This window comes from Salvelinus sp. IW2-2015, linkage group LG25 (assembly GCF_002910315.2).
Source record: "Salvelinus sp. IW2-2015 linkage group LG25, ASM291031v2, whole genome shotgun sequence".
NCBI classification, from domain to species: domain Eukaryota; kingdom Metazoa; phylum Chordata; class Actinopteri; order Salmoniformes; family Salmonidae; genus Salvelinus; species Salvelinus sp. IW2-2015.
The window spans coordinates 9,601,506-9,623,791 of NC_036865.1; the positions used below are offsets into that span (position 1 = coordinate 9,601,506).

General features: G+C 41.2%; 1 protein-coding gene and 1 long non-coding RNA gene across 2 annotated transcripts in view; one reads left to right on the top strand and one right to left on the bottom strand.

Annotated features, from left to right (window-relative positions):
• Nucleotides 1-27: 27 nt before the first annotated feature.
• LOC111951614 (uncharacterized) lies at nucleotides 28-2,962 on the top strand. Its single transcript, XR_002875633.2, has 2 exons — nucleotides 28-1,889; nucleotides 2,743-2,962. It is a non-coding gene; the product is annotated as an uncharacterized lncRNA (long non-coding RNA).
• A 6,342-nt stretch (nucleotides 2,963-9,304) lies between these two features.
• Nucleotides 9,305-22,286, bottom strand: part of LOC111951986 (cullin-9) — a 79,025-nt gene continuing 66,043 nt past the window's right edge. The window contains exons 37-41 of the mRNA XM_070434892.1: nucleotides 17,662-17,847; nucleotides 14,701-14,818; nucleotides 11,543-11,676; nucleotides 11,313-11,407; nucleotides 9,305-11,189 (exon numbers count right to left, since the gene is read on the bottom strand). Coding sequence (XP_070290993.1) covers nucleotides 11,021-11,189; nucleotides 11,313-11,407; nucleotides 11,543-11,676; nucleotides 14,701-14,818; nucleotides 17,662-17,847 — 702 coding nt within the window. The 3' untranslated portion in view covers nucleotides 9,305-11,020. The remainder of the gene's footprint in view (nucleotides 11,190-11,312; nucleotides 11,408-11,542; nucleotides 11,677-14,700; nucleotides 14,819-17,661; nucleotides 17,848-22,286) is intronic.

Below are 22,286 nucleotides of genomic sequence, written 5' to 3' on the forward strand. Positions count from 1 at the left end.
ATTTATACCATTGAGATCGTATTTAATTAAMAGAGGGTGCTATGTCATATAAAACCTAAAAGTTCCAGAATAGCGTGAAAATGGCAAACCATAGTACGGAACGATATTCACGTAATAAGGAATTCAGCATAAGGAAAGCCAACCATCAGATTTTTTGGTGTACGGAAATAACAAAACATGCCGAAAATTTGCTGTGATGTACAATGAACATGTAATCAGGTCAAGAGTCCCGACCTACGGTTCGCAATGCTCCCAAGTAGGGAAATGGAGCCTGCGAGAAGAGCCCCGTTGCTTCAGTCTATTCGGCGTGGGAGATGTGGGGACCCGGTGTCCAAGTACGCTACACGTAGCTATGTTTGTGGAAAACATTTAATCACAACTAAGACATTTACGTTGTTTGGTATAGTTCGTTTGTAACACCATTCACTACTTGTAGCCCAATCGTCTATTTTGTGTTGTTGATCTTGGTTAGTTTACGTTCCGGTTGGGATGGTAGCTAGCTAGCATTCACTCACGTGACTGCTAGCGCCATGAAAAAGGGCATGAGGGAAGCCCTATTGTTTTTTCTAGGTAGTGAGGACACTAGGGAGCAGGCAATGTTGACAAGTAATCTTTATACATTGTTTACTTGGGTTKAAATGTAATTTACTAAAACAAGCAGACAAAAATAAAGTATTTGCTGTGAGCCAATGGGGTAACCTAGAAAACCACAGATTGCGTTACGCGGCCGGGGCGTTCTATTTATGGAACGCCATTTGGGTGGGTGACTCACCTTGCGTGTCAAAAGCTACAGGTCAAATAACATTATGGCCAATATTTGCAATCACAATTAAGTCGCGCGTGAAGCCAGCTATGGGTGCGTTCGTAAATTCGCTCTGGCTATCTACTCCGATTTCAGAGCACTTTAGCCTGAGTGTGCCAGAGTGCAGAATAACTGATTAATTTTCAAACGCTCAACACCCGTTGAATATGGCCGGTGTCATCAAAAAAAAAAATACGTAAATTGTTGCCAGCAATACAGTTCGTCACCAACGCTCTGGATAACATAAACAGCCTAACTAGCAGTTAGGAGTTAGGACGGGTAAAATGGTCAGAGTGCGGTGTTCTCTCATTTGTGTCTGGAAGAAGCTGGCCTACGTTAACCAATTATATTGGGTACTTGACTGCGGTTGTGAGGTCAGAAAGCTCGGATTAACCCTACTATGGAAGGCCAAGAGTTTCAAATCGTCTTGATTTGGACGCTTGTTACGGGCATTTTTACACCCGTTCAGTGTGCATTTACAGGTGATTATAACGCCCGTGTAGTGCCCGAAAGTACCACATTGTAGCCCCTCTCACCTCCATTTTTGTGAGTTTGACTTCCGGCCTGTTGCGATAAATCGCTTACTCAGGGAGGAGATTATTCTAAATATGGCTCAAATTGTTATTACATTTACAGAATGTAAACGCTACAGCAAGGCGTTGGTGAGAAAAATGGAGGAAGAAATTAAAACGACTTTTTCCACATAACAACTACAAAGCTGACGCTGGCTAGRTAGCTTATTTTCATTGAAATAGCATGGCGAGTTAGCTAGCTAGCAATAGTATTATGTCAAGCCTGTAACTAATGGTTGTTACGTTGTGGAACAGAGCAATAGTTCTTTGTACTTGTCATTTGGTTGAGACAAACATTAGTTTAGAACATAATTGWTTACTTTGTGTATATTTGTTGTTGGCTTTGCTAGTTAGCAAGRTGAGATGTATTTGCTCAAATTGGCTAATTTAGCTATTAGCTAATGTTTTAGGAGAACAGGTTAGCTCCCTGCATAATCTAGACAAGAGAATGGGGAATAAGATCTGMCTGTTGCAGTGCCCAGACTAGGTGAGAGCCAACTGCCACAGAGATAAAGGTAAGATCTCTATCGTGACTAGCTATATTTCAAGGTTGAACCAATGCAATATGTATTTTATTGGCTTGCTAATAAGTGAGCTGCTTTTTCTGAAAATGACTCTAAAGCTACACCCTTAGAAAAAAAGGTGCAATCTAGAATTTCAAGTTATTCAGCTYTCCCCATAGGATAACTTTTTGAAGAACCCTTGTGGGTTCCAGGTAGAACCCTTTCCACAGAGGGTTCTACATGGAACCCAAAAAGGGTTCTACATGGTTAACCCATTTTTCTAAGAGTGTATCTAGTTGTTCTAATGCACTGTCCATGTTACAGCCACAACATGATGATCATGTAGTCAAGCATCTGAAGACTTGTGAGGAGGAGAAAAGCCTGCTTTGGATGAGCAAGGAAGAACAAGAACAGCTAGCTATATCAGATAAACATGTTCAGGAAAAGCAGGGAGAGAGCAAGCTAGTAGTAGTAACATTATTTGAAACCTCACATGCGCATGTATCTGTTATATTTAAGGAATAAGGCACCTCGGGGGTTTGTYGTAAGGGCTGTTCTTATGCACAACGCYGAGTGCCTGGATACAGCCCTTAGCCGTGGTATATTGGCCATACACCACAAACCCCTGAAGTGTCTTATTGCTATTAAAAACTGGTTACCAATGTAATTACGACAGTAAACAAGTAATATTGACTCATATCCGTGGTATATGGTCTGATATACCATAGCTTGTTATCTGTCTCATGRTGTACCGATCATCAACGTGAACAAGACTGAGTTCTTTTGAATTGACAACTGTTCTAAATTCTTGTTAGGMAGGCGTTGCTGTTCAGAATGACATGTTTATGACTGTCGATGTTCACAGGAATCTACAAATTCTATGTTGAACGAGCAACACAGATGGAGGGGGAGGAAAACAGACCGCTCCTTTCTACAACACCTTCAAGTCATACAATGTTTGTTACATCTGAAATAAATACAGAATTATTTTAGTTTATTCTGTTTGTTTTTTTATGCTGGATGTAATTTAGGTTAAAGTATAATGTATTGTTTTCAAACATTTTATTAAATATATATTCAGTCAACTCAATAATTTTATGTTCGCTAAAATAATGTATGTTTTGTACTGTTACTTTTTACATGCTGAAACAGTCTCATTAGTTTTGAGCTAGATTATGATTGGGGAAATGTCTACTACCCTTTTTTTAAATGTTGATGAATGAAATTAGCACCGTTACTAATAGTTTGTTGCTACTGTCTGGTGAGGAAGTGGGCAATATGGAATACATTGGAGGAGGATGGGAGAATTAATGAGAAATCAGAACTTGGACAATGTCAGGGAATAAGTAGGTAAATGTACAGCCTATCAATGACAAACGGTGCAGAGGTAGCCTTAAGATAACATTAGACATGTGCATGTTATGTACTGAACAGACGGCTAGTCAGCTTTTTTTCAAAACATTGGATTACCGACTTGAGTGGTGACGTCTCAGTTTGCACCGCATTTTCACATGGGCGTATATATACACTGAACAAAAATATAAATGCAACATGTAAAGTGTTGGTCTCATGTTTCATGAGCTGAAATAAAAGATCCCAAACATTTTCCATAAGCACAAGAAGCATATTTATCTCAAATGTTGTGCACCCTGGTCCRTCCTCTGCTGCCCCTGTAACAGTTTATAAATTAATTTTAAGAAAACATTTTAATTCAGCCTTTGTGGTTTGGAAAGTATAGTGACTATTATTGCTTTAGTTTATTCATCAAACAAATGGGGTTCTGGAAAAATAGGTACTTTTCGCAAAACTATCCCATCTGGTGGATGGAAAGATTCATAATGTATATATATTTATACACACACACACACACACACTTGATACTTCAAAGAAGGAAAAATTATGGATAGCTAATTAAAATGGGGGGAAAATACCTTAATGAATTATGAAGCCTTTGTGCTTTTTTTTTTCAATACATAAATCAATGTGACGTTAGCTACCAAATAAGTTGTTTTCGGCAATTATCCAAAAACTACAAATACGCCATTCCTTACCTGAACAGGTATAATACACGCTTGTAAAATTGCCCATAAGCGTTCTAATCACCTGTAAATGCACACTGAACAGGTGTAAAAATTCATATTACAAGTGTTCAAATCGCCTGTAAACAGACACTGGACAGGTGGGGAAAAAATCACGTGTACAAAAAAGACATTTGACACTTGAKAAAAGCAAGTGAAAAATTATAATTACGTGTTCCGGGTAAGACGATTTGAAACTCTTGGGCTTGCATATACTCCTGGGCCAGAGCGTCCAGTGTGCTCTCTGAACGCTCCGAGAGCCGAAACGCTCTGAATTTACAAACACCCGGAGCGCACTCTGGCACTCCAGATTGAATTTACGAACACATCCATCATCACCAAGAAACGAATAAGTAATGTCGAAGTTTGAAAACATGAGACAGCGTTTTKAATTTTGCCAGCCAAGTACAACCACCTCAGGACAATCGGGTGGTTCAAAAGTAGGATTAATTCTTGTAGGAGCCAGGTCCAGCCAATCAGAATGAGTTTTCCCCACAAAAGGGCTTTATTACAGACAGAATTACTCCTCAGTTTCATCAGCTGTTTATTATGTCATTAACACTTAGCTCTATAAGAGCTTGAGGTAGTCACCTCATAGTATTTGGGAGTATGGCTAGACGGTACACTTTCTTTCTTAGCACATATCTAAGCTGCAGGCTAAGGTTACATCTAGACTTGGTTTCCTCTATCGTAATCGCTCCTCTTTCACCCCAGCTGCCAAACTAACCTTGATTCAGATGACCATCCTACCCATGCTAGATTACGGAGACGTAATTTATAGATCGGCAGGTAAGGGTGCTCTCGAGCGGCTAGATGTTCTTTACCATTCGGCCATCAGATTTGCCACCAATGCTCCTTATATGACACATCACTGCACTCTATACTCTTCTGTAAACTGGTCACCGCAGTATAATCGGAGCATCTGTAATTTAACATCACGAGCGGAACCTCTATCATTGTCCAGTCTTGCCACAACATTGTGAACTGCGGCACATTGAACCATATGATTGGTGTAGTTATGTAAGGTATCAGGGGGATTGGAGGCATGTTTAAAAGAAACGCCCCTCAAGATTAGAGTGGAGCTGAATGCAGAGCGAGATTGTTCTCTGCTGAGTTTATAAAACTGTTAAAAGAGCAGCATGGTTGCGCTAAAGTCGAATTAATCCACAGTTGCATTAGTACCATTGTTTGGTGATTGGCATTTAGGCAGTGACAACAAAAAAGCATCAGACAGACCTACAGTATGTTTTAGCAGAGAAGTTTGGTAGGGTGAATTTATTTGTAACTATGAAAATAATTTTGTCAAACAGATTGTGAACCTAAAAGTGTAAATTGGATTCTAGAGGGGAGACAATGAATATAACAATTAATTGGTTATGGTGTAGGGGCAGTTTTATGTAATCTTGTCTAGAGTAGATTTGATCTATTTACTTTATTTAGTCTGATCAGTGGAACAATTCTCATTCTTAACAATGGGCTACAATATAGGGTAATTGCTGTGCTTGTCAGCGAGAACACTACTGTTATTCCCCACATGTATTTTACTATTCCACTTATTCCAAATTTTGCCAGTGTAATCACACACATTTAAAACTCATATTAGCCTACTTGTGTCTTTGAAAATGAATGATATGAGGCTATGTATTATTGCAGCCATTACTGGACAATTTTGAAGAAGTCATACAAATAAGCATAGGATATTAAATGCTCCAGGAATCAAATATAATTTAACATTTTAGTATTGTGCACAAGCTATGCAGAGATGGTAAGGGGACTCACAACTCATAAACACATATTTTGTCTATGTAGGCATAAGTAGTAAGTAGCCTTGGCTTATGCGAGCTGGAACGGCTCATAGGACAGGAGCCTACCTCCTGTTTCCGTAGCGTGAGGCAGCTTGATGTAAAGTAAACCCCCTGGACAGGACGCTAGTTTATCGCAGGGCCTCACCCCCAATCCATCTCTCCTTAGTAGACCTAAACTACCTGAATATTGATATTTATTTGATTTTTCATGAAGCTTGGGTGATTTTGAGAAATTATTGTTATAACAAGGACATTTTCAAACACCCAGCACTTGGGAAACATAAATCAGGGGTGGCCAACCCTTCTGGAGAGCAAGCAGAATTCTCTTCCAGTCCAATTTTGCCCGTGTCCCTATTTAATTTCATTACTGTCTGAATAAATTGTCAAACCAACATTTGTTTTAGCATTCTTAACATTTCTTCCTCCAAAAGTAACAAAGTCGTCAAATTTTGAGTGTTCATTTAATATTCTAAGCATCATAAATATGTAGAATTGCAGGAAATTAGCTTTAAAACAGTAACATTTTCCTGGGGGTCTAGGGGTTGTGTAAGGGGGCAATGAATTCACATAGCAAATCTCACTCCAAGCTTTCTTCAAAAGTTGGCAGCCCTGCATTGGATTTGACTGAACTAGCTAGCTAACGATAGCAGCAGCCACGGTGGGGTGCGCGAGAATGGGCGGATTAGATTATGCGGAGTGTCATTATTGTAACTTTTATAACCTTTGGACCTGTCAGATTTCAATCATTCGGGAGACTGAATAATAGTCCAAAGGCGGCAAACGGGGAGAAGTCTGCGGGTAAATATGAGTGTTTACCTGATCACTGACCCTACCATCCAGCTGCTGAACAGGATAGGTACATTTACCCTATAATATCCATACAGGACACACATACACAGTGCTTGCTTTGTAAGTAGGATTGATGTGAATCCATCTTGTGATTAAACAGACTTATTGAAGGTTATTTTACTGACGAAAGATAATGGACTGTTTCCCTGTGTATATTAGGATAATCAAAGTGCCTTATGATCAGGAGAAGAGCATCTTCTTGAAGGTTCTGGGGGAAACATTCCCCCAGATGAATCCAAATGTAGTCATTTAAAACAGACAGGAGGTTGGTTCCCCTGCAGCTGGATGGCATGTGTCCAGCTGCAATCAAATCAGCTGGGCTAAGGAGGTCTGCCCTGTCTGTACTTAAGATTTAAGGTATTTGATAGCTTGTGTGTTAGGGAGAGGGAGGTAGATTGAGCTTTATGTCATAAATGCCAGAGGTAATGAATGGATTTAAAAAGAAACAGGGTTTCCCTCTGTGTACAAAAGTCATTAAGCATTTCATTAACTAGTGTTTTCTTGTATTTTTATGTCAAAGGGAGGAGACAACCTCAGAGGCAGAGACTCTGCCCATGGATAGGCCTACCTGTTGCTTCACCACAAGCTTCAGTGACACTAGAGGTTTGGAATGTTAAATGACCTTTTCCACTTTTCTCATCAAATTATAATCTGTAAACAAAAGTAATTCCACCTTCACATGCTAGTTGAAACTCTGAAATTTCCAACCTGTAAACTGGTTGTTTTCAGACCATATCTTGTATTTAGAGAGTTGGGCCAACTTTTTAGAATTTAGAATTTAATTCTAGACATTAAATTACATAGCATTGTTTAAATATTCCCAATTTATATTCGTTCAAATAAGCCTCACGTACCAAATCAGCAATAACTTTTTTGTCGACCAAATTCGACACACACATTGACCCCCCATATAAAAATTCCACACTTTCTACGGCAGCCATGTTAGTTCCTCAACATTAAATGGGAAGTTAGCATGGCTGTCGTAGAAAGTGAGGAATTTAGGTTGTTAAGAATGCACTGATATAAGTAGACGCAAGTGGCATTTCAACAACTTTGAAAAAAATAACGACTTAAAGGTAGACTCAGCTAAAATACATTGCCACGAGCAGCACCGCAGATATTGAGATGAGCAAGATGCCAGAAATGTCGCTCTCAGTCATCCACAGTATCGCTTCACGCTGTTCAAAGCGTGGTAGCCAGTGCACCAAAACTAGAGAAGTTAAGTCTCGGGCTTCAACGCTCTAATTGGCCTACTATGCTCTTTACATCTACGTAATATCGCTGAGTCAACCTTTAATATTAGAGTTGTGCCTGTTGTTCATGTGTATCTGCAGGGGTGTATTGCTGCCGGAGCAGAGGAGTGGCACCCCCTTACTTTTTTCAATTTGAGAATACACTGAGCTGGTAAAACTATTTCTGGAAAATTCATACTGATAAATTGTAAATAAATTATTTAATTACATGAATTAAATGAAAAACAATAGAATAACAAACCAAATAAACATGTATCGCAACCTAGAGGCCGGTAAATGGTGGTTTCTTCCCCGTCTTCTCTCTGGCGGTGGTGAGAATTATGAACTTCGTGTGTGCGCTGCGGAGGCCCAATAGTCATACTCTATTATTATTACAAATAGAAGATTAACACAATGGTGCTCGTTTAGTAAAGTTAGATCAAAGCTAAATGAATGTCTCGCAAGATCACAATGATTAATTTGCATTTTACATAACAGAACCGAATATAATACCATAGCAAAGTAGGCCAAAAACATCACACCAGAAATACCTAATTTCTAATGAGATTTTAGGATGGTTAGCTGAAGCTGAATAGTTTAAAAAAAGAAGCCCATGCGCCAAAAGTCAGAGCGTGCCACTAGGCAGGACATATGCTTTGACTGAAACAAAATACAAGGCTAATAGCTTAACACCATCTGATTGAATTTGCTCATGAAATAGTCATTCAGGAAGATTTAAATGCATATTCCCATGAAACTGGCATGGAGATGTAGTTTGGACATTTCACCAGTAAAACAAAGATTTATCATTCACGATTGATAGTGATTATGGCCTATTTTGAAATTGGGTTGCCTATGCCTAACTTGGTGTTTGAGGTTAAATAGATGTGTGTGGGCATAGGCAGATGTTGCAATTGGAGGATAGAATGAATATTCTATAATGATAGGCTATTCAATTGGCTACATCTGTCAGTACACACAATTTTAATTAACCTTTATTTAAACTAGGAAAGTCAGTTAAGAACAAATTCTTATTTACAATGACGGCCTACCAAAAGGCAAAAGGCCTCCTGCGGGGACAGGGCCTGGGATAATTTAAAAAATAAATATAGTCCAAAACACACATCACAAGAGATAACACAACATAAAGAGAGACCTAAGACGACAACATAGCAAGGCAGCAAAACACGACAACACTCAGGAAATGTACTACGCCACTGGTATCTGCCCTCTTATTGGCTAAAATGGTCCGACCTGATCTCCTCCCACCTGCCTTCCATCTTTGAGGACATGTATTTCCGTTGTCAAAATAATAGATATTCTTTGGGAAAAGCCAGGGAATGACAAACTATTTCCCCCCTCACTGCACAGAAGTATTCTCTAGCAGCCTATGATGATATTTATGACTTTAATAAGGTCTCATTTAAATCAGGTAATGTAGTTATGAAATAATACATATACAGTTATGAAATCACTCCAGCATGATAGCAGAAAGCGCATTTATTTAGTCAGCTGACATTGCACAAGTTCAACATTGAGATCAGAAATATACATTTTTTGAAGATGCACAGGTTGAATATAAGGATCTCTCAACAGCAAAGTGGCATGTTGAGATATCAAATACCTCAACCCATATACAGATAAACATTGACAAAATTTCAAATGTCCCCCCCCCCCCAAAAAAGCATGATGTAGCCTAGGCTAYATTAAGCATGTGGAGTAATGAGTAGGATTATGTTTTTATATGCAAAAGTGATTGCTTTTGATAAAAACGCTTTCTGTGCCTTCCCAATGAAAACTAGTTTGAAAATTCAAACTTATAATGGAAAAGAGATGTAGGTTTTAGACTATGCACCATGCTGCCTTGTTGACATGAAAGCGGTGCAGATTACTGTTCGATTTGTGAGGGCGCTCCTCCCTCACCGCTTTTGCCCGTTCACGTCGTGGACAACAGAACGGTGCACCACAGCTCAGGTTAATAGAACTCCCTCATTGCCTGACTACCCAGACTCCTTGCTCCGGCCAAATGCTACGCCCACGGACGTTAGTTTAATCTCCGCAATGAGTCGCTCTGTGCTTCTACATCTGCATTGCTTGCGCATTGGAGTTTTAGGATGGGTATCTGTGTAAGCATTTTGTGACAACTGTAAAAAGGGATTTATAAAATACATGTGATTGATTGGAGTACCTCCCTGACCCTTCACCGACTTGCGAACACATTCAAGGCCGTCTGATTGGTCCAGAAACCGATGGGTAAAGCAGCGGTTTGAAAATGTGTCATTGGCTTTGACACTGATTGMTAAGAGACGATCCAATCGCAGAAGAACTATGTAGCGAACTACAATGCAGCGCAAGAATGTTGCAAGTCGTCAGGCTACTGTTGCCAGGTATGCCAGGCATACCTTACATCCTTTTCCTCCCAATCTTCTCCCCCTTGCAGCCCTTTAACCRATGAAAATGTCTCAAACATTATGTATTAACCGCAGTCTTGAGCTTTAATAGCCTTCTAAATTAACATACAATAATTCAACAGTATTTTAAGTTTCACTATGGAAATATACATTTTCTGAATGAGTACTTTATCGTTATCAATGAAGGCATATATCCATGTATTACAAAAATATATCAAGGCAAACCATTTGGCAATGAACAACATTCTGCCAATTTAACAGCCTTCCTAGCGCTGGATTATAAAATCCCTTTTCAGTCACGCTGGTAAATGAAAAAGCCGCATTTGTATTACACAAAGTATGGGCTTTTTCTCAAGTATATCGTCACACTTCCAAAATATTTTCTTACAGGGATCCTTCATTATGTCTGACAGTCATGGAACCCTCATCGGCTTCAAAACAGCGTCATGTGAAAAYGAATGAGGCTCTAGGAATTCAAACCTATGTGATAAACAATAAGTGGAACATGTAAGTGTGCCCATCCAACAATTGCAGTTGTGGCATAGGACTGAAATTGTGAAGGCTCAGCGCAGAGGCTGACTGGAAAAATGAAGGATCACACCCAGCCTCACTTCAAACCAGACCATGGCTTTTCTCTGTCACCATCGCTCTCTCGGATGGATTTTTGTTTGTTTATTAAGTACTGTTTGTTTTCAAATATATTTATATGGTGCTTGCAGTGCCTGCACAGATTGAGACCGAACATTTTTTGTTCCTATTTTTAGATGTTTAGTCAAAAGGACTGAAYTCCCTCTCTAGGTTTTCGGACTCGTCACCATCAGAAAAGAAGTCATCCTCGTCATCTTCATGCCATTCGGGAACGTACTCATCGTCATACCATTCATCCTCCTCATCTCCACCCTCGTTGTTATGGTTGTCAGACTCAGAGCCCCCAGCCCTGCAGAGAGAAGACCCGGTCTCACCGTGAGCACAGCAAATCAGGAAGAACATTTTCTCAGTAATAAGCTACTAGATCCAGTAACCAATGTAGAGATCCACTTCCCAAATCTCCTGTACTCACACTTTGTTGGCGTCTGGGGTCTTAGAAAGATTTGAAGCTTGAGCAGATTCCAGTTCCTGTCGTCCTGTTTTGGAGTTGTATCCCACTCGAAAGTCCTGTGTTTGGAGAGACCAGACAGGAGGAAACCCTCATGACTTGCTGTTGATTGGACCACAAAGCACCCAATAAGTATTACCGCCACACTTTGTGCTGTGCTCTTCAGAGTGTGTAAATCCCTCCCTAGTCCCTACCTGGGTCGAGTGTTGTATAATGGCCACCAGACGCTCCTGAATGCGGCGGATGAGTTCCAYGCCAGTGTTGAGGTGCTCAGGCTTCAGTAGACGGATGCAGGACGCTAGATCCGTACACTGCAACAAGGTCTCCTCTGGAGGGGAAAGACACAGACAATGAGAACTCATCCATGGTGTATGAAACATCCTCAAAAAGTAGGGATGTTCGAATATCCAAAACAGACATTCGTATTCGATTACTTGGGAGATCTTTTTTTTTTTTTTAAGGCTGTGTCTAAGATGATCCTATGTGACATTGCTACATAACCTACAAGAATAGACCATTGCATGCAAAGTTTTAATAAAACAAGAGTTTGAGTTATGAGTGTGCCCCATAAAAAAGACACACCGGTAGCCAACGCATTACACAAGTGTAGCTTATTGTCGGTCAATTAAAGTGGCGCAACAGTTATTTTTTACAGAAACTTCCTGTTTCAATCATATCTGTCATGATTTTTTTTCTAATATGGTATGACTTTACACCTATAAGAACGCTTCCATCTTTCTACTTAAACAAGCAGAGTGCAGCGCACCGGCTATCTCTCGAGTCACGTGAGCAAGTCTCCATTGAAGTAAAAAAATCTCTCTAATAGTGAAATCCTTTCAAATGCCAATCTGTACGTAATAGAAATTTGCCTTGACAATCTTACAATGATCCTTTTATTCATACCCCTTGACTCATTCCACATTTTGTTGTGTTACAGCCTGAATTCAAAATGTATTAAATAAAATAAAAAATCCTCACCCATCTACACACAATTCCTCATAATGACAGTGAAAACATGTTTTACATGTATTTTTTATTTATTGAAAATGAAATACAGAAATGAAATMTACATAAATATTCAGACCCTTGAGTCAATACATGTTAGAATCACCTTTGGCAGCCATTACAGCATAGTCTTTCTGGGTGGGTCTAAGAGTTTTGCACACCTGGATTGTACAATATTTGCACATTATTATTTTCTAAATTCTTCAAGCTCTGTCAAGTTGTTTGTTGATCATTGCTAGACAGCCAATTTCAAGACTATTTAAAGTCAAAACTAACTAGGCCACTCAGGAACATTCAATGACATCGTGGTAGCCTACAGGGAGGAGATGAGAGCTCTCGGAGTATACGTGTCAGGAAAATAGCCTCTTACTCAATGTCAACAAAAACGAGATGATAGTGGACCTCAGGAAACAGCAGAGGGAGCACCCCCCCATCCACCGACAGAACAGCAGTGTAGATGGTGGAAAGTTAAGTACCTCGGCGTACACATCACTGACAAACTGAAACGGTCCATCCACACAGATGAGGTGACAACCTAAAACCCTCACAACTTTGTACAGATGCACAATTGAGAGCATCCTGTCGAGCTGTATCACCGCCTGGTACGGCAACTGCACCGCCTACAACCGCAGGGCTCTTCAGAGGGTGGTGTGGTCTGCACACCACCCTCTGGCAAACTACCTGCCCTCCGGGACACCTACAGCACCCGATGTCACAGGAAGGTCAAAAAGATCAAGGACAACAACCACCCGAGCCACTGCCTTTTCAACCCACTACCATCCAGAAGGCGAGGTCAGTCCACAGGTGCATCAATGCTGGGACAGAGTCTGAAAAACAGCTTCTATCTCAAGACCAGACGACTGTTAAACAAACATCACTAGCACAGAGAGGTTGCTGCCTACATACAGACGTGAAATCATTGGCCACTTTAATAAATGGAACACTAGTCACTTTAATAATGTTTACATATTTTGCATTACTCATCTCATATGTATATACTGTATTCTATATTGCATCTTAGCCTGTGCTGCTCTGTCATTGCGCATCCATATTCTTATTACATTCCTTTACTTAGATGGTTGTGTATTAGGTATTTGTTGTGAAATTGTTAGAAATCGCTGCACTGTCGGGAACTAGAAGCACAAGCATTTCGCTACACTCGCAATAACATCTGTATGTGACCAATACAAATTGATTTGGTAAGCATATTTGGCCTTGTGTTTTAAGTTATTGTCCTACTGAAAGGTGAATTTGTCCTCCAGTGTCTGTTGGAAAGCAGACAKCCAGGTTTTCCTCTAGGATTATTTTTATTCTAAACTTCCTAGTCCTTGCCGATGACAAGCATTCCCATAACATGATGTAGCCACCACCATGCTTGAAAATATGAAGCGTGGTACTCAGTGATGTGTTGTCTTTGCCCCAAACATAACGCGTTGTATTTAGGTCATAAAGTACATTTCTTGCAGTTTTACTTTAATGCCTTATTGCAAACAYMATGCATGTTTTGTACAGGGTTCCTACTTTTCACTGTCAATTAGGTTAGTATTGGGGAGTAAGTACAATGTTGTTTTCATCAAGGATCTCTGTTCTTGGCTCCATTCATTTTTCCCTCTATTCGGACTAGTCTTCCAGACCCTGCCGCTGAAAAACACACCCCACAGCATGATGCTGCCACCACCATGCTTCACAGTTGGGATGGTGCCAGGTTTCCTCCAGACGCGACGCTTGGGATTCAGGTGCCCTGAGGAGTGGCTTCCATCTGGCCATTACCTTAAAGGCCTGATTGGTAGAGTGCTGCAGAGATGTCCAATCAATTGAATTTACCATAGGTGGACTCCAATCAAGTTGTAGAAACATCTCAAGGATGATCAGTGGAAACAGGATGCACCTGAGCTCAATTTCAAGTCTAATAGCAAAAGGTCTGAATAGTTAAGGTATCCATTTTAGATTTTTGATACATTTGCAAAAAATATAAAAAACTGTTTTTTGTTTTGTTATTATGTGTAGATTGAAGATTTTWATTTATTTAATCAATTTTAGAATAAGGCTGTGAAGTAACAAAAAATTAAATGGAAGGGGTCTGAATACTCTCCGAATGCACTGTATTTAGGCTTGTCATAACAAAGGGGTTAAATACTTATTGACTCATGACATTTCAGATTTTCATTTTGTATTCATTTGTAAAAACATCATTCCACTTTGACATMATGGGTTATTGTGTTTAGGCCAGTGACACAAAATCTAAATTTAATCAATTTTAAATTCAGGCTGTAACAACAAAATGTGGATAAGGTTAAGAATGGGTGTGAATACTTTCTCTAGGCACTGTAATTCCTGCAGGTCTTACCCAGCAGGATCTGTAGAGTGTTGGTGTGAAGCTCCAGGGCTTCCATTTGCTGCTCCATCACATCCATCTTCTCTGTGTCCTGGTTGTAGTAGCTGTACACACACGAGTAGGCCAGCACCTACATGGCACAGTCAGGCAAGGGATCCATATTAGTCATATCTTTTAAATGCTGAAAAGGTTCATCATGAATAGGGCTTTTGAGGTGACCGTATTACCGTCACACTGGCAYTCATGACCGCAGTAAAACGCCATGTGACTGTTGAGTCAAGGTAATCTCCTCTTATGCACTCTGGACATGCATCAAGTAGTACCCAACAAACTAACGATCATAAGGTCACTAATGGCCTGGTACTCAGTGCTCAATTGTCCCTCTAACATCAATGGAAATGCCATCAAACACTAATCAAAACAATATTGTGCTTTTTTTATTTTTTTTATTTTTTTATACTTACCTCACTGTGATTGGCTGAAGCAGTGGAAAACATGGTCGTTGTGGATGTTGTTTCAAAGACTAACAACGAAATGGACAGCGCTTTCTAATGTGATGATTCATTAAAAAAAWAACATATGCATATTCGAGCTTATCCATACACAGGCCTATATATGAGCCCAAGCCTGAAAAAAACATTGAATTAAAATAATGATTGTTCCGTTATACAATACATAGCGTACCGCATATTACACATGGCAGAAAAATATTTTAAAAACWGATTTAAGATGTTTTTGGTTCAAAATTGGTCTAGCCTATACGCCAAAATTAAAATTCTAGCAATTGCCTTTGAGTGTGGACTGTATTATTTTGCATACTGGATGTACTGGTTACCTTATGCTACACTCCAAACTTTCTATCCATGAGTCTGGGAGAGAACGTATAGGCCTAGGAGATGCTATTGATTCATCGATTGTGCAGGGCGACTGAGTTAGCCTACAATTATAGTGAATTTGTATTTGAATAGCCTAGTAATAGGCTTTAGCTAGAGAATCTCACCGCCGTCCYTTTCCATCTCTCTGTGTCCTTCATTCCTTTCTCGAACATGCAGAGAGAGGGGCTGGCAACAGTTCAATGAAATAGCCTGTGTTTCGTTGTGATTTTTTTKTTTTTTACTATCGATGTTCATGAAAAMATTTMACTTGGTTTCCCAAATTAAGCACTGGGAAGCTGCAGGAACAGGGTTTTAGAGCCCATGGTATACAGAGTTTGGSCGGAATATCACCTGTCGTGCAGCAAGAGGCTGCATGCTCCACAAAAACAGTAGTTGATGCATGGAGTGAAATAACCCGGCATGATTGAAAAACGAACCGGTGGGAAAGCGGCCTCCATTCGCTATTCGAGTGCATACAGACTACATCTTTCTTCCCCTGCRCATTTTATAATGGGCCATTCTAAATCTAAACAAATTTTGCATATTAGTAAAGATGGGATTAAATTGAGAACAACATYTGCAGCKTGAGGCAAGGAACAGAGCGCAAGCTTTTTTTGTGACTTTCCAAAAACATCAATAGCCTATAGTGTCACCATGCAGCCCATATATATTTTGATTTGTAAGACATTCTAAGATTTGTATAATTTATTCTCAACAAAAATATACACGCAACTTGTAAAGTGTTGGTCCCATGTTTCATGAGCTGAAATAAACAATCCCAGAAATGTTCCATACGCACAAAAAGATTTTCTCTAAAATGTTGTGCACAAATTTGTTTACATCCCTGTTAGTGAGCATTTCTCCTTTGCCAAGATAATCCATCCACCTTACAGGCGTGCTATATCAAGAAGCTGATTAAACAAGCATGATCATTAGACAGTGTGCACCTTGTGCTTGGGACAATAAAAGGCCACTCTAAAATGTACAGTTCTGTCACACAACAATGCCACAGATGTCTCATGTTGAGGGAGAGTGCAATTGGCATGCTGACTACAGGAATGTCCACCAGAGCTGTTGCCAGACAATTGAACGTTGATTTCTCTTCCATAATCCGCCTCCAATGTTATTTTAGAAAATTTGGCCATATGTCTAACCGGCATCACAACCGCAGACCACGTGTAACCACACCAGCCCTGGACCTCCACATCCGGCTTCATCACTTGCGGGACTGTCTGAGACCAGCCACCCGGACAGCTGATGAAACTGTGGGTTTGSACAACCAAAGAATTTCCACACAACTGTCAGAAATCGTCTCATGGAAGCTCATCTGCGTGCTCATCGATCTTACCAGGGTCTTGACCTGACTGTAGTTTGGCGTCATAACAGACTTCAGTGGGCAAATGCTCACCTTCGATGGCCACTAGCACGCTGGAGAATTGTGCTCTTCACAGATTAATCCCGGTTTCAACTGTACCAAGCAGATGGTAGACAGCACGCTTTGCTGATATCAACGAGTGCCCCATGGTGGCCAGCGGGTTTATGGTATGGGCAGGCATAAGCTACGGACAACAGACACAATTGCATTTTATCGATGGCAATTTGAATTCACAGAGATACTGTGACAAGATGGTGCCATTCATCCGCCGCCATCACCTTATGTTCCAGCATGATAATGCATGGCCCCATGTCGCAAGGATCTGTACACAATTGCTGGAAGCTGAAAATGTCCCAGTGCWTCCATGGCCTGCATACTCACCACATGTCATCCACTGAACATGTTTGGGATGCTCTGGATCAACGTTTACGACAGCGTGTGCCAGTTCCCACCAATATCCAGCAACTTCACACAGCCATTGAAGGGGAGTGGGACAACATTCCACAGGCCACAATCAACAGCCTGATCAACTCTATGCGAAGGAGATGTGTAGCACTGAATGAGGCAAATGGTGGTCATTCCAGATACTGACTGGTTCTCTGATGCATGCCCCTACATTTAACTATCTGTGACCAACAAATGCATATCTATATTCCCATGGTGAATGCTTAAATGTCTCRACCGATTGGACAGTTATTTTCTAATTAGTTTACTTCCTCTTACCTTGCGCGCTTGAGCGAGGACRTTGCAGGCATCAATAACAAACGTCAAGGACTTCATTTGCAGGGCTTCATTGATGGAGGAGACTTTGCTCTCTAGATTGATGGCAAAGTCCTTGGCTTGGTTGTGGAAAGTGCATCTCTCGTTGTAGTCTTGGAACTTCTTTTCCTGCCTTGCTGCTTTACTCACCTGCAGCCAGAAAAAAAGTGGATCACTGCATTGGATCACACACCCCCCCCAGCACTACACAGCTACTCATTATCAAGCTTTGATTATTTGAATCAGCTGTGTAGTGTTAGGGAAAAATGTGCAGCCGGGGGGGCCCAGGGCCGAGTTTGGGAAGCCCTGTATTTAAGTATGTAGTAGGTTTAGATTGGACATGGAMGATCATATTACATACCAAGGGGAAATACACTCCCCTCCATATGCATTTGGACAGTGAAGCTATGTTATTTCTATTTGTCTCCTCACTCTAGCATTTTGGAATCAAAGGTTTCATGAGGCAACAGTACAGAATGTCACCTTTTATTTTCATACATCTGTTTTATTGTTTAGAAATGAAAGCACTTCATGTATCTAGTCCCCCCATTTGAGGAAGTCAAGTATTTTTGACAAATTCACTGAGTATTAATGTAGTCAAAAGAGGAGTATTTGGTCCCATATTCCTAGCACGCAATGACTACATCAAGCTAGTAACTCTACAGACTCGGGTGCATTTGCAATTTGTTTTGGGTTAGGTTTTGCCCAATAGGAACTGAATGGTGAATGATGACTGGAGTAATTTCCTTTCTATGTTAGTGGATAAAGATGTTTCTGAACACTGAAAAATGAATAATGAGTTAGAAAAGCAGTGTCCCCAATCACTGCCCTGGGGGCATTGGGATCTTTGTTTAGACCAGAGGAAAGAGTGCCTCCTACTGGCCCTCCAACACCAACTTCCAGCAGCACCTGGTCTCCCATCCAGGGACTGACCAGGACCAACCCTGCTTTAGCTTCAGAAGCAAGCCAGCAGTGGTATGCAGGGTGGTAGCTGCTGGCACGATGATCTTGTGCCTCTAACTTTCTCACTCATAATATTTTCACGGTTCATTCATGATTATCCACATAAATGTTGAAGTGTTGAGAAACATATTCTATTCTTAGTCACAATAAAATGACTCCAAAATGAGAATACATTATTCACCATTCAGTTCCCATTGGGCAAAATATAATCTAAAACGCAACAAAAACTGCAAATGCATCAACAGTCTGTACAAGCTTGATGTAGTCATTGAGTGCAAAGACAAAATACAAAATCTTTGACTCTTTAATACAGTAAGCAAATTTGTTCAAATACTTCACTTCCTCAAATGGGGGGACTAGATACAGTGCCTTCAGAAATTACTTTTTAAAATTTAATTTCACCTTATATTTAACCAGGTAGGCTAGTTGAGAACAAGTTCTCATTTACAACTGCGACCTGGCCAAGATAAAGCATAGCAGTGTGAACAGACAACACAGAGTTACACATGGAGTAAACAATAAACAAGTCAATAACACAGTAGGAAAAAAACTAAATGAGTCTATATACATTGTGTGCAAAAGGCATGAGGTAGGCAATAAATAGGCCATAGGAGCGAATAATTACAATTTAGCAGATTAACACTGGAGTGATAAATCATCAGATGATCATGAGCAAGTAGAGATACTGGTGTGCAAAAGAGCAGAAAAGTAAATAAATAAAACAGTAAGGGGATGAGGTAGGTAAATTGGATGGGCTGTTTACAGATGGACTATGTACAGCTGCAGCGATCGGTTAGCTGCTCAGATAGCAGATGTTTAAAGTTGGTGAGGGAAATAAAGTCTCCAACTTCAGCGATTTTTGCAATTCGTTCCAGTCACAGGCAGCAGAGAACTGGAAGGAAAGGCGGCCAAATGGGGTGTTGGCTTTTGGGATGATCAGTGAGATATACCTGCTGGAGCGCGTGCTACGGGTGGGTGTTGATATCGTGCCAGACCCCTTTTCCTCAATCTACACACATTATGACAAAGCAAAAACAGGTTAGAAATGTTTGCTCATTTAAAATTTAAATAAAATAAAAATGAAATACCACATTAACATAAGTATTACTCAGTACTTTGTTGAAGCACATTGGCAGCGATTACAGCATCGAGTCTTCTTGGTATGACGCTACAAGCTTGACACAACTGTATTTGGGGAGTTTCTCCCATTCTTCTCTGCAGATCCTCTCAAGCTCTGTCAGGTTGGATGGGGACGTCGCTGCACAGCATTTTCGTTTCTCGTCCAGAATTAGATCGGTTAAAGTTCTGGCTGGCGGGCCACTCAAGGACATTGAGACTTGTCCCGAGACCTCCTGCGTTGTCTTGGCTGTGTGCTTAGGTCGTTGCCTGTTGGAAGGTGAACCTTCGCCCCAGTCTGAGGTCCTGAGCACTCTGGAGCAGGTTTTCATCAAGGATCTCTGTACTTTGCTCTGTTCATCTTTGCTCGATCCTGACTAGTCTCCCAGTCCCTGCCGCTAAAAACATCCCACAAGCATGATGCTTCACCTCACTGCTTAAAAAAAAAAAAATTTTTTATTTCACCTTTATTTAACCAGGTAGGCTAGTTGAGAACAGTTCTCATTTGCAACTGCGACCTGGCCAAGAAAAAAAGCATAGCATTGTGAACAGACAACACAGAGTTACACATGGAGAAAACAATAAACAAGTCAATAACATGGTAGAAAAAAGAAGAATCTATATACAATGTGGCAAAAGGCATGAGGTAGGCAATAAATCGAATAATAACAATTTAGCAGATTAACACTGGAGTGATAAATCATCAGATGATCATGTGCAAGAAGAGATACTGGTGTGCAAAAGAGCAGAAAGTAAATAAATAAAAGCAGTATGGGGGTGAGGTAGGTAATTGGGTGGGTAGTTTACAGATGGACTATGTACAGCTGCAGCGATCGGTTAGCTGCTCGGATAGCAGATTTTTAAAGTTGTTGAGGGAGATAAAAGTCTCCAACTTCAGAGATTTTTGCAATTCGTTCCAGTCGCAGTCAGCAGAGAACTGGAAGAAAGGCGTCCAAATGAGGTTTTAGCTTTAGGGATGATCAGTGAGATACACCTGCTGGAGCGCGTGCTGCGGGTGGGTGTAGCCATCGTGACCAGTGAACTGAGATAAGGCGGCACTTTACCTAGCATAGCCTTGTAGATGACCTGGAGCCAGTGGGTCTGACGACGAACATGTAGCGAGGCCAGCCGACTAGGGCATACAGGTCGCAGTGGTGGGTCGAATAAGGTGCTTTAGTAACAAACGAATGGCACTGTGATAAACTGCATCCAGTTTGCTGAGTAGAGTGTTGGAAGCTATTTGTAGATGACATCGCCGAAGTCGAGGATCGTAGGATAGTCAGTTACTAGGGTAAGTTTGCGGCGTGAGTGAAGGAGGCTTTGTTGCGGAATAGAAAGCGATTCTTGATTTGATTTTGGATTGGAGATGTTTGATATGAGTCTGGAAGGAGAGTTTGCAGTCTAGCCAGACACCTAGGTACTTATAGATGTCCACATATTCTAGGTCGGAACCGTCCAGGGTGGTGATGCTAGTCGGGCGTGCGGGTGCAGGCAGCGAACGGTTGAAAAGCATGCATTTGTTTTACTAGCGTTTAAGAGCAGTTGGAGGCCACGGAAGGAGTGTTGTATGGCATTGAAGCTCGTTTGGAGGTGAAGCACAAGTGTCCAAGGAAGGGCCGGAAGTATATAGAATGGTGTCGTTGCGTAGAGGTGGATCAGGGAATCGCCCGCAGCAAGAGCAACATCATTGATGTATACAGAGAAAAGAGTCGGCCCGAGAATTGAACCCTGTGGTACCCCATAGAGACTGCCAGAGAGACCGGACAACATGCCTCCGATTTGACACACTGAACTCTGTCTGCAAAGTAGTTGGTGAACCAGGCAAGGCAGTCATTAGAAAAACCGAGGCTACTGAGTCTGCCGATAAGAATATGGTGATTGACAGAGTCGAAAGCCTTGGCCAGGTCGATGAAGACGGCTGCACAGTAATGTTTTATCGATGGCGGTTATGATATCGTTTAGTACCTTGAGCGTGGCTGAGGTGCACCCGTGACCGGCTCGGAAACCGGATTGCACAGCGGAGAAGTACGGTGGGATTCGAGATGGTCAGTGATCTGTTTGTTGACTTGGCTTTCGAAGACCTTAGATAGGCAGGGCAGGATGGATATAGGTCTGTAACAGTTTGGGTCCAGGGTGTCTCCCCTTTTGAAAGAGGGGATGACCGCGGCAGCTTTCCAATCCTTGGGGATCTCAGATGATACGAAGGAGAGGTTGAACAGGCTGGTAATAGGGGGTGCGACAATGCGCGGACAGTTTCAGAAATAGGGGTCCAGATTGTCAAGCCCAGCTGATTTGTATGGGTCCAGGTTTTCCAGCTCTTTCAGAACATCTGCTATCTGGATATGGGTAAAGGAGAAGCTGGGGAGGCTTGGGCGAGTAGCAGCGGAGGGGGCGGGGCTGTTGGCCAAGGTTGGAGTCGCCAGGAGGAAGGCGATGGTGCCAGAGTTCCTCCAGACCTGACGCTTGGCATTCAGGCCAAAGATTCAATTTTGTTTCAACAGACCGAAGAA